This window comes from Pygoscelis adeliae, unplaced genomic scaffold, assembly GCF_000699105.1.
Source record: "Pygoscelis adeliae isolate BGI_AS28 unplaced genomic scaffold, ASM69910v1 Scaffold397, whole genome shotgun sequence".
Taxonomy (NCBI): domain Eukaryota; kingdom Metazoa; phylum Chordata; class Aves; order Sphenisciformes; family Spheniscidae; genus Pygoscelis; species Pygoscelis adeliae.
In genome coordinates, this window is record NW_008825212.1 from 65,849 (window position 1) to 77,242 (window position 11,394).

The 11,394-nt window shown below is 58.0% G+C and overlaps 1 protein-coding gene across 1 annotated transcript in view; it reads left to right on the forward strand.

The window, feature by feature from the left end:
• The window catches only part of LOC103921141 (ectonucleoside triphosphate diphosphohydrolase 8-like), a 7,617-nt gene extending 2,156 nt beyond the window's left edge, over positions 1 to 5,461 (forward strand). The window contains exons 4-10 of the mRNA XM_009329050.1: positions 748 to 787; positions 1,062 to 1,231; positions 2,073 to 2,306; positions 3,351 to 3,623; positions 4,117 to 4,227; positions 4,897 to 5,034; positions 5,279 to 5,461. Coding sequence (XP_009327325.1) covers positions 748 to 787; positions 1,062 to 1,231; positions 2,073 to 2,306; positions 3,351 to 3,623; positions 4,117 to 4,227; positions 4,897 to 5,034; positions 5,279 to 5,461 — 1,149 coding nt within the window. The remainder of the gene's footprint in view (positions 1 to 747; positions 788 to 1,061; positions 1,232 to 2,072; positions 2,307 to 3,350; positions 3,624 to 4,116; positions 4,228 to 4,896; positions 5,035 to 5,278) is intronic.
• Positions 5,462 to 11,394: the final 5,933 nt, after the last annotated feature.

Below are 11,394 nucleotides of genomic sequence, written 5' to 3' on the forward strand. Positions count from 1 at the left end.
GGGCGCGGGGGGGTGACAGACCACCACCAAAGCTGCAACCAGCCACTGCCAGGACACAGTGTCCTGCATGGGGCCAGGCTGCCAGGAGCTCCCAGCTCACGTGCTGCCGTGAGCAAATGACTGGGGAGTGGGGAGAAGGCAGCCCGGTGGGGACACACGGGTGGCTGAGCTGTCCTGAGTGATTGGTCCTGGGGCAGAGAGGCTGCTCAGAGGCTGCTCAGAGGCATCCTGGGACCCCACATCCCAGGATGGTGCTGCATGCCCAGTTCCAAGCAAGAAATGCTTCTCAGAGCTCTTTGTTTGCCCTTCATTATTCCATAAACACAAGGGAGTTGAGATGCCACCAGTGGATGTGCCATCTGCCCAGACGGACGGGTGCTGGCAGGGGAGCGGGGCAGAGATAGGAGGCAACAGGGTGCTGCGGGACCTGCCCTTACCTTTCTCCAGCCCATATTAGCTCTCTTAAAATGTCAGCCTTCATTTCATGCTTCTTGGTTTTATGGTTGCAGATATCTAACATCATTGCTGTGCCCTGGCAATCTGACCCTTTCCCTGGGAAGGAGCCGGGTCATAGCCTGAAGGTTACTCGTTTCAGAGACTGAGCACATGCCAGCAGCCCCAAGACATCTTCCCCCACTCAGAGGTCTGAAACCAGGCTGGCACCATCCCGAAAGACTCACTCGAGCTCAGCAGCCAGCTCTGGCTTTGGCGCAGTCAGTGGGTGATGTTCAAACCTGGGTTTTGCAGCACCACCCCCTCTGGCCGCCAGCACTACGAAGATACTTAGGTAGGGCAAGGGGGCCGGCCAAGCCGCTATCTGACCGTGATGAAGCGGCGCTGGAGGGAAGAGGTTGCTATTGCTCTTAGATTTGTGATGCCAAATCTAGACAGCTGGGATTTACGCTGTACGAGCAGCTTTGGCAAGTTATGTAGCAGGAATCATCATTTCACACAAACTGCTTGTTGCAAAAAACTGGAGTATGTGGAACTGGGAAAAAAACACTTTCCTTGCGTTTCCTCTGTAGTATTGATGTAGCTGGGTATGTGTCCTGACCTTTGAGTCCTTCTTAGGGAACAGAACAGCTCAGCGGCAGACCAAGTCCTGGCCGAAGTTGCTAAAACCATGCGAGAGTACCCCGTGGCTTTCAAAGGGGCTCGAATCCTTACAGGAGAGGAGGAGGGGGCTTATGGCTGGATCACCGTCAACTACCTGCTGGACTCCTTCACTAAGGTGGGAGAACGGTGAAACACCCACTCCTTCTTTGCTAATACAGTTTTTCTGATTTTTCTTCAATTGGCTTAGCACAGAAGGAAAGGTCTGGGTTAACGGCTTTCGGGAATGATCCAGGGGAAGCAGCTGGTCATCCTCTGGCTTGCCCACAGTGAAAGAGGAAGGAAAAATCAGGAATGGGGGTGTCCTTGTTAAAAGCTAAGGGCACACCTCCGCACCATGTGGACACAGGGTCTCTTGGGGACAGCGAGGTCGGCCATGCAGCCCAGCAGGGATGGTTCGCCCCTGCCAGGCTTTGCCGTGCTGCCCTGAGAAGGTCCATCTCCGTGTGGCGCTGCGAGGCCCCAGCTGTGGTTCATCGTGCCAGTGTGAAGGAAGCTTGAACCAGACCTCTTTCCTGCCACCCTCTGTCCCGGTACTGCCACAGCTCACAGCGGTGCCGGCACCGCCGGGCTCCTGTGCAGGCTGTTGGAGGATTTCTGTCCTTCCCCTTGCACCAGCACCTCTGCAGCCTGCTCTTCAGGAATGGCAGCCCATCCAAGCCAGGTCCCCACCAGCACTTTGGTCTGGGGACCGGTGACTCAGAGCCACGTGAACCTGCAGCACGTTGGCACGTCTTGACCATCAGACAGTTCAAGCCCTGTTTTTTCTGGCTCTGATAAGGGGCCAGGCTGGCTGGGCAGGGAAGGCAGTGGGGCCTCACGTACGGAAAGAATGGAATTGAATACCCGTTGAATTTAGTAACAAAACCCTATTGACTTCAGCGGGATGAGAATTTTGCTCAGGGCAAGTAAGCCCAGCCATCTACTACTCCTCTTCCTCTCCTGTCTCACCTTGGCAGTACTCCCCCAAAGCACACACATGGGTTCGTCCAGAGGCGGCCAACATTTTTGGGGCGCTGGATCTTGGAGGAGCATCCACTCAAATCAGCTTTAAGCCCAAGGGTTCGGTGATAAACTGGAATGAAGCCTCCAAGTTCACGCTGTACGGGTATAACTACAACATCTACACACACAGCTACCTCTGCTACGGGCAGAACGAGATGCTGAAGCGACTGGCAAAGGAATTAATTGCGGTGAGAGGGGAACTGGTGGGTAATTGGACTCTGGTCTCATGATACCAGCCACAGACTTGTTAATGCGTAAAATAAGAACAGGCAATGCTCTTCCAGAGAGGCATCAGCAGGGACTGAGAGCAGGTACAGACTCCTTGGAGCATGGGTAGGCAGATGTGGAGAGGAGCGTGGGAAGCATCAGAAGGGGTGGCTCGGGGGAGATCTTCTGGCTGTACACAGCTGCCTCGCACAGGGTGTAGAAAAGGCAGGGCCAGGCTTTTCTCAGAGGTGCAAAGTGACTGGACAAGAGGCAACGGGCACATGCTGGAACATGTGAGTTTCCAACCAGATGCAGGGGAAAGGTATTTCCCAATAAGAATGGTCAAATATCAGAATAGGGCCCAGAAATGCTGTGGAGTTGCCATCCTCGGAGAAATTCAGAATTCGACGGGACAAAGCTCTGAGCAACCTGATCTAGTTGGTCACACTTTAAGGAGGGGGCTGGCACAGCTACGCCTGTACCTCCCCTCAACTACTCTGTGACTGCACGGACCTGAGAAAAGTGAACCAGAGATCTTTCTCAGGCCATTTTTTGGAAGGTCAGAGGGGAAGAGGGTCTTCACGGAGCTGCATCTTATCAGGAGGAGCAGCCTTGGCAAGCCAGAAGGGTTTGCTCATGCTGCACAGCCAGGAAGGTCCCAGGTGGTGTCCCTTGCTGGGGCTGGAGCTAGAGACAGAGCTAGAGCTGGGGTGGAGAGGGCTTTGAGTGCCCCAAACCGTGATCCTGCTGGCCAGGGGAGAGACGTGCTGGGTCCCTGAAATTGGTCTGCCTCCGTGGGAGAGGGAATGAGACAAAGCAGAGCAAGAATTAGTGTTGAGCTCAGACTGGGACTGCAGACGGCCAACAAGACGAGGATCAAAGAGCAGGAGGGTCTTTCCCTGCTGAGGAGGCGGGAGATGCCTGCACCCGTGGCTTTGGAGGCAGCGCTGGGTGAACCCTGCCGCCCAGCATGCCCGCCAAGAGGGTTTGGAGGAGGCTGCAGCCTGTGATTTTGCTATTCCCAGGAGTCGTCCTCCAGCATGCGAGTCGCTCACCCTTGCTACCCAAAAGACTACAGTGAAGCCGTCTCGCTGTCTTCCTTCCGCACCAGCCCCTGCACCAACCGGAGCGACCCACGCCTGACCCTCGGCGACAGGAACGTGACCCTGGAGGGCAGGGGCAATGCCAGCGGGTGCCTGGCTGCTGTCAAGAAGCTGTTCAACTTCTCGGCGTGCGGCCAGAGCCAGGACTGCACCTTCGACGGCGTCTACCAGCCCCCTGTCAGCGGGCAGTTCATTGTAAGTCAAATCCCGTCCTCCCACCTCCCGGGCAGAGCATGTCCCCGGGGTGCTGTGGTGTCCCTGTGTGCCCCATGGCACTGTCACCTCCCCGCAGCAGAATGGGGGCAAGAAGCACCCAAATTACCACTGCCCCAGGGCACAGCGGGGATTGCTGCCATCTGGTTTTCCAGCCAGTTCTCCAAACGGGATCATGTTAATAAAACAGGTGCTTAGTCGAAAACAAAGTTTTCAGTTAAAAAAAAAACAACTTCGCCAGCAGCCTTGAGGCAAGGCTCTGCCTGTGCTCGATGAGCTGCTGTAGCCAGTGGGCACCTACATCCCCAGCCCATCATCTCTGCTGGGACATGGACAGCGATGCCCTGGGACTATGCAACAGTGGGACAAACCTGGTGAAGGACAAAGCCCACCTCCTGCTTCGAGGGAGACGGGGGCAGCTGCTGGGGGGGTTCCCCACTGTAACTCAACGGCATTTCTGCCTCCTGCCTTTCAGGCCTTCTCTGCCTTTTACTATAACTTCAAGTTTCTCAACCTGACCGAGGGGCAGCCGCTGGCCACTGTCAGGGAGACCATCGAGCATTTCTGCACAAGAAGCTGGGAAGACGTACGTTCCCCACGATGGGAGGCTGTGGGGAAGCTTCACAAGCAAAGGGGTCCTGGGGTGGGGGAAGAGGAGCGGGGACCCCTCCACGGCAAGCCTCCCTGGTTGCTGAGCTGTGCCCTACACAGCGGAGCCATCCCTGAGCAATGTGAGGGAGCCAGGACCATCCTGCACCCACCCTTGGGGGACCTCCGTGCTCATGCAACATTGGGAAACGGGCAGCCAGGGCAGCTAAAAGCAGCAAAATCTCCCCAATAGCACAGGAGCTGGGGATGGAGGTGGGACTGGAGCCCTGGAGGATGGTGAGAGGAGAGCCAGCTGCTGGCGCCACTCTGGAGACAAGTCAATTGGGGAGGGATAAGGCCAAGAGATGTGGTAGGACAACCACGGGACAGAGAGCAGGGGCCCCTTGCACGAGGAGGCTGAGATGGGAGGATCTGGGGCAGGAGGAGCTCCAATATGTCTCTGTTTCCATGTGGAGAGTAAATCCCCCTCAAAGGAGTTGCCCTGTGTGGACAGGTCCAAAATACCTGCCTGGTCCAGGAGTCTTTTTCTGGATGCTGGTGGCTGCGGAGCCGTTGCCCCTCATGCAGCAGTTGTCAGGGCATTGTCCCTGCATGGAAATTGCCTGCAAATAACATCCCCTCCTCCCCAAACATGTCCCCACCCCAGCTGTCTTCTCGCTACCCCAAGGAGAATCCTGAGCGACTGCCTAAATACTGTGCCAATGCCAACTACATCCTCACACTCCTCCTCGATGCCTACAAGTTCAATGAGACCAGCTGGAACAACATCTTCTTCCAGATGAAGGTAGGCAGCAAACCCAGCCTGCAGGCAGGAGTAGAGCAGCACCAGGGGAAAGAGCCAGCTTCCCGCGTCGGGGTGCCATGAGAGCCACGGTCCAGAAAGCCCTGCCTGCCCCACATCCCAGCATGGCACTGCGTGTGGGGCCAGCTACTGCACCCCGTTTGGGCCGTGCAGGAGTAGGTGGCCCTGCGTCGTTGGTGTGGCTTTCCTGCAGGGCTAACTCATCGTCCCCTCTCTCCTCGGGCAGGCTGGGAACGCCGACATCGGCTGGACGCTGGGGTACATGCTGAACCTCACCAACATGATCCCGGCGGAGGCTCCGGTGTGGGTGAAGGGGCACGTTCCTTCCCTGTGGGCTGCAGCCGTCAGCTTCATCATCCTCACCTTTGCCTTGGGGCTTGCTGCCCTGCTCCTGCTCTTGTGGGTGTAGGAGCCCGGCTGCGTTTCGGAGCGCGGCAGGAGCATATCGGAGCTGGAGGGCTGTCTGCACTGCGGTGCCCTGCACTTCTGCCAGCAGGACTGGCAGCCTGAGGCTCATTCAACAATGCTGAGCGTGTTAATCTCTACAGCACTGAAGAACCGAGATCTGGCCTTCCACAGGACTGCCCCCAACATGCAGACAGGCACCACATGAGGTTTCCAGAGAAGCTCCATTCCTGTGGAGACCTGCTGGGACCAGCCTACGCACCACAGGCACCCCAGCCATGCCTATCTGCCCCCTTACACCTCTATGCCTGTTACAGATTTGGCCTCCATCCCCCACTGAGCGGCACGTGGGGCCGTGGAGAGCCAGCCTGGCCGTGGAAGAGCTCCCCAAGTGCCAGACTGTTAGTGCATGGCTGCAGGCACTTGGTGTCAGGGTGGTTCGTGCGATGCTGGGTCTGACCACGGTTGCCGGCAGCCAGGCAGGTCCCTGCCAGGTCTGCCAGCGTGAGGGTGTGCAAGGCTCTGCGGCACTCCGGCTGGCTCTCCTGAGGGTGTATCATTCAGGCTTATCTGATGGTCTTGGAGACAGAAGGCAAATTGAGCACCCAAAGTCAGAAGTGTGGTCCATGCCTCCCCAGAGGGTCCATCTCATCTCATCTTCCTTTTCTTCTGGGATAAAGGGATTGATGTTCCTGAGTGTCTTCCTGGAGACCAGACTGTCCCACCAGCAGAAGGCCTGGACACCGTGGGTGTCAGGCTGAGACTCCAGCAGGCTGCGAGTCCTGCCCTGACCCTGTGCATGCGGCTGAGCTGGGTCCTGCCCACAGCTGCGCCCTCGCCTTTGCCTTTGGTTCTGCTCATTCGCTATCTGCCCCGTGGATGATTCATCTTGCTATTTGCCTCCCAGCAGCAAGGACCTGACCTTTAGTGTCTCTGCAGAAAGGCAGGTGTCTCGCAGCTCTCGTCATCCAAATAAACATTGTAAATGTCAACAAATTTACAATGACCGTAATTGCTGACTGGGGAAATGACTGTTACTTTGCTCCTGAACGGTTATGATTTTATTGTTTCTGTCTGAAGGAAAGGACAGGCCTTTTCCTTCTGAGAGCCGGGGTGTCTCACCTCACCCATCCTCTGGCTGCCAGCGTGACTCACCAAAAATGTAAAGGGTGCCCCAGGAGCTGCCCCTGACATGCCCCAGCAGCATTCCCAAATAGCCCTGTGTGCTGGAAAGGGAGGGTGAGATGTCTGTCTGGCACAGACACAGGGTGCAGCCAGGCCGGAGAGGAACCTCGTGCAGGAGAGCAGGGGGCTGCTGCCATCCCCCACCTCACAGGACTTCCCAGTCCTGGGCAGAGCCTGAGCCCTGTCTACCAGGCCAGCTCCCCCCCATAGCCCCATTGCCACTGCCCCTCTGACTGGCATAGAATAGAATAGAATAGAATAGAATAGAATAGAATAGAATAGAATAGAATAGAACCCCTTAAACACTGACGGGCTTGGGGCATCGACCACCTCTCCAGGGAGCTTGTTCCAATGTTTGACCACCCTCTTGGTGGCCACGGGCAATGCAGACTTTTGTCCTGGGATGGGACAGGACACATCCACCCCACATCGGGCACCTGCTGCAGGCTGTAACCAGCCCCATGATGATCCCATTGCTGCCAGACATCCCTTTTCCCTTCCCTGACCCACTGGTCCCACCATCTCCAGTCACCCCACATCACTGTGGTCTCCACACTCCCAGTGCTGAGCCTCTGCCCCACACGGCCATCCCCTCCGTCCTAGAGCATCTCCAACCAGCAGCAAGGGGAAAGGAAAACCAGACAGCACACAGCTACAGGAGGATTTTTTAAAGCCTGTGCTGGTTCCAGCTCACCAGCCCAGGACGCAGGTGCCCCACATTACAAGTTCACAGCTCCTGGACACGTGGGGGTGAGTCCCCAGTCTGCAGCTCCTCGCACAAGTGTGGCAGAAGGACTAAGTGGCTTCGGTGGCCTCTGGAGCCAGCGCTGCTAGAGACTCTCATAACCGGAGGAGTTTTTCTGGCAGCATATGACTGTGAGCAGGCAGAAGATGAGGATGAGCATGATGGCCAGTAAAACCGTGGCTGCTATCCAGTTGCTTCTCTGGAGCCCTGTGACTCTCTGGGGAGTCTCCGAGGGAATCACGTTGGTGAGATTGAGCATGTAGCCCAGAGTCCAGCCCGCATCTATGTTAGCGACCTGTGCAGACAGAGAAGGAAGAGGGATGTGAAAGGCTGCAAAGTACCATGCAAGCAGGAGAGCTAGAGAAGACGTTTGCTGTTGCACCCCCAAGTCCTGCTCCACAGCCACCGTATCTGTGCTCACCTTGGGCTGCAGATACCCCGTCAGTGAGGCAAGCTGGGGGAGAGCATAAATGGCCCAGGCCAGATGTCCCAGCAGGTACCTGTGAGTGCAACTCAAGAGCTGCCCTGGGCACGGGCAGTGGACCGTGCTGCCCTGTTATCCCCTGCTCCCCCATTCAGGCAGGGCAGGGGCAGCGGCCAGGTGGGCACGAGCCATTTCACGGTACAAAGCGTGGAAGCTGGGGGCTGCCGGGCACTTTCCCACCTGCCAGACGAAGTGGATGTTAAGCCACATCGTGTGATTGAATTTGTAGCCTTGCAGGAGAAGGGTGAGGGCATAGGAGCTGGCTGCACAGGCGTCACGGAGGTGGGTCCTGTTCGTGGTGGGGAACTCCTTCTGCACCTGCAGAGGTGGAAGAGCAATTGGGGGGGGCTTCCAGCACGGAGCAGTGCTCGATGCACCCACACTGTGGGGAAGAGCCCCACAGTGCAGCTGGGAGCAAAGACCCAGGAGTGCCTGGGCTTGGGGAGCAAGGAGGACCCGGGAGGCTGCAGGCTGCTCTCCCATCGCTCTCCCTGTCCAGAGATCTTTGTGCTCCTCCCAGCTCCCTCCAGCGCAGCAAAGGATGGGCTGCGGATGAGCCCTCAGGCTGCCCAGCGCCCAGGCGAAACGTGGGCAGGATCTCACCTTCTCCCAGCTCCTGGTGCAGAATTGCCCGATGGTGGCATTGACCGAGCTCAGGGACTGCCCTCCAGTCAGCTTCAGAAAGTGAAGGTTGTGATAAAGCCCTGAAAAGGCTTGTGGGGTTTTAAGACCAAAGGTGGCAGGTTAGTGATGCACCCAGGCCACTGCCACCCCCCCACCCCTCCCTCCGGGTGCTCTGCAGGGGTCCCTAAGGCCACCTCTCAGCACCGCAGGGTGATGCCTGCCGACCCACTGGGAGGGAGCCCTCGGACTGCTCCCCACACCGAAAGAGATTGGTGCTGTGACAACAGAGGTCTGGGTCTGCCTGGCACGCTGGTGAACACCCTGCATGTCTCCATGCATTGGGCACATCCCAGCTTTCAGGGCTGGCACTATTTAGACTTTTTTCCTACAGCACTTTTCCTGGGGTCATGGCCAGCTTCTGGTGCCCCAAAACCCCACCCCCCCACCACAGCCACGGGGACAGAGGTGCCTTACGAAGAACTGTCCCCTCACGGGCGGCTGATAAACCCCGTTGAACCCGCACGTCCTGTTGGCCCCACAGGTGAAGTTGAAGAGTTTCTGGATGGCGGTGCTGCACGCTGCTGGTTCGCCTGTCCCCGTCACCGTGAGGACTTGTGCAGGGCTGGGTGTGCTCGGTGCACGGACACAGGGACTGTCAGACGGAGGCGCCTTACAAAGAACTGTCCCCTCACGGGCGGCTGATAAACCCCGTTGAACCCGCACGTCCTGTTGGCCCCACAGGTGAAGTTGAAGAGTTTCTGGATGGCGGTGCTGCACGCTGCTGGTTCGCCTGTCCCCGTCACCGTGAGGACTTGTGCAGGGCTGGGTGTGCTCGGTGCACGGACACAGGGACTGTCATAGAGGTCTGCCGTGGTGATGTTCTCCTGGTATCCCTTGGGGTAGCAGGGGTGTGATATGCGCTGGGGAGATGAGCTGCCCTGGAGGGAGCAGGAGTCATTAGCATCACCCTGGCACTGAGGATTAGGATGGAAAGGAGAGAAAGAGCCCACAGACAGCGCCTGGCCCACAACCAGATGCAGAACACTAGCATGCTGGCCCCACCACCCATGGGGTCTCATCCATGGAGGGCAGGCACAGAATCACGGGGACAAGCATGGCACGACCACGCTGTCATCAGGGATCAGCTACGGTGATGGTCACATTCCCAAGGCCTTGGGGGTTTGCACCCTGTGCTGAGCGTGGACCCATGTTGTCCCCACTCTTCCTTTGTAGGGTCACCAGACTCAGGGGAGAGCCAAGGCTGAGAAGCCATTTAAGCAAAACCAAAATGGACACTGATTTCTCTTTGCTACGTGCTCTGGATGTGGTCTTTTGCCCATTGCAACCAGCATGAACCAGTGTTGAGCCCTCACCCCACACCCAAGCTATGGACGTGAGGGTCCCCCTGTGCGGCAACAACACCTCCCTTCACTCTCCCATGCCCAGCACCTACAGCTGAAGACCAGCATGTTCACATTTCTACCCATAAAACCAACTTATTCATTACCATACTGGTGCTAAAAAATCTCGCTGGGTCTTCCCCAACCTCCCAGCACCCAGCAGGTTCCCTCCTTCAGGGCTGGATCCTTCCAGCTACCTGTGACTGGGGCTGGGCTGACACAGCCCTTCCATCAGGACAGGGATGGAGGGTGGGCAAGATGGCCCTGGGACAGGGGCCCCAGGCACCCACCGTCCCAGCAGCACCTGTGGTCAGGCATCCTGCTTTGGGGTGTCCATCTCCATCTCGGCTCAATCCTGCCCTGCTGTTGGGACACCCCTGGGATGGCTCCTGCCATGGTGGCCCTTTTGTAGCCACCATCCTCACTGAGGTTTGCAGGAAGGCACCAAGCCCAGCGGCCGTCACACCCAGTGGGTGCTGCCTGCCCGACTCAGTGAGATCGGGGCTCAGGCTGCAGCGGAGGAGCACAAGGCTGGAGGCAGTTACCTGGTGTGAGGCTGCCATCAGGGCTTGCTTTTGCCCGTAGCAGAGGTAGCTATGGGTGTAAATGGAGTAGCTGGTCCCGTACAGCCTGAGAAGGGCTCTCGTCCTGCTGTCACCTATGGTGGTCCCAGGAAGGAACGTGATCTGGGTTGAAGCCCTGCTGAGGTCCAGAGCTCCAACCACATCCTCTGCCGGCAGGTGGGTCCACTTGCCTGTGAAGGAGCACTGCCCACCACCGGGCATTGCCCATGGGGACCCAGCACAGGGTGACCACAGGGGTATGAGCTTCCAAGCCCAGACCGCAGCACAGCAGGGAGGGGGGAACACCTTCTGCCCTATCCCCCAGCCCACACCTTGACGAGCGTCTCCAGCAGGTAGTTGACGGTGATCCAGCTGAAGGAGCCCTCCTCGTTCCCCGTGAGGATCCGAGCTCCGCGGAAGTCCACAGGGTACTCGCCAATGGCCTTGGCAACCTCGGCAAAGACCTGCTCGGCCTTAGTGCTGTTCTGCTCCCTGCCCAGGGAAGGAGATAAATACCGCACGGCGGAGGAGGCAGTGGCTGGAGAGCTTTCGGTGCAGGGCTAACAGCAAGAGGCTGCTGTCTTCTGCAAAGGAGCGGGGCTGCTCAGAGGCAGGGCGCATCCCCATCCATCGCTGCCCTGCCTGTGGGCTGGCTCCTGCAAGCCGCCAAATCCCTCAGCTGCTGTGTTGGGAGTCTCCCTGAAAATGCTGCCTGCGGGCTCTGCCTGAGCATGCGGGAAGCTCAGTGCAAGTCTGGCAAAGGAGGCTGATCCACCTCTGGGGCTGCTGCCAGGCTGGTGCTGGAGTGGGCTGGGACGTTTCCCCGTGGGCACGGCAAGCGGCTCTCTTGGACACCCCGGCAGACTGCAGACATGGATGTTCTGCCCATCACCATGGCCTGCCCAGGCAGCAGCCCCCCGTGCCCCCAGCGCCCCA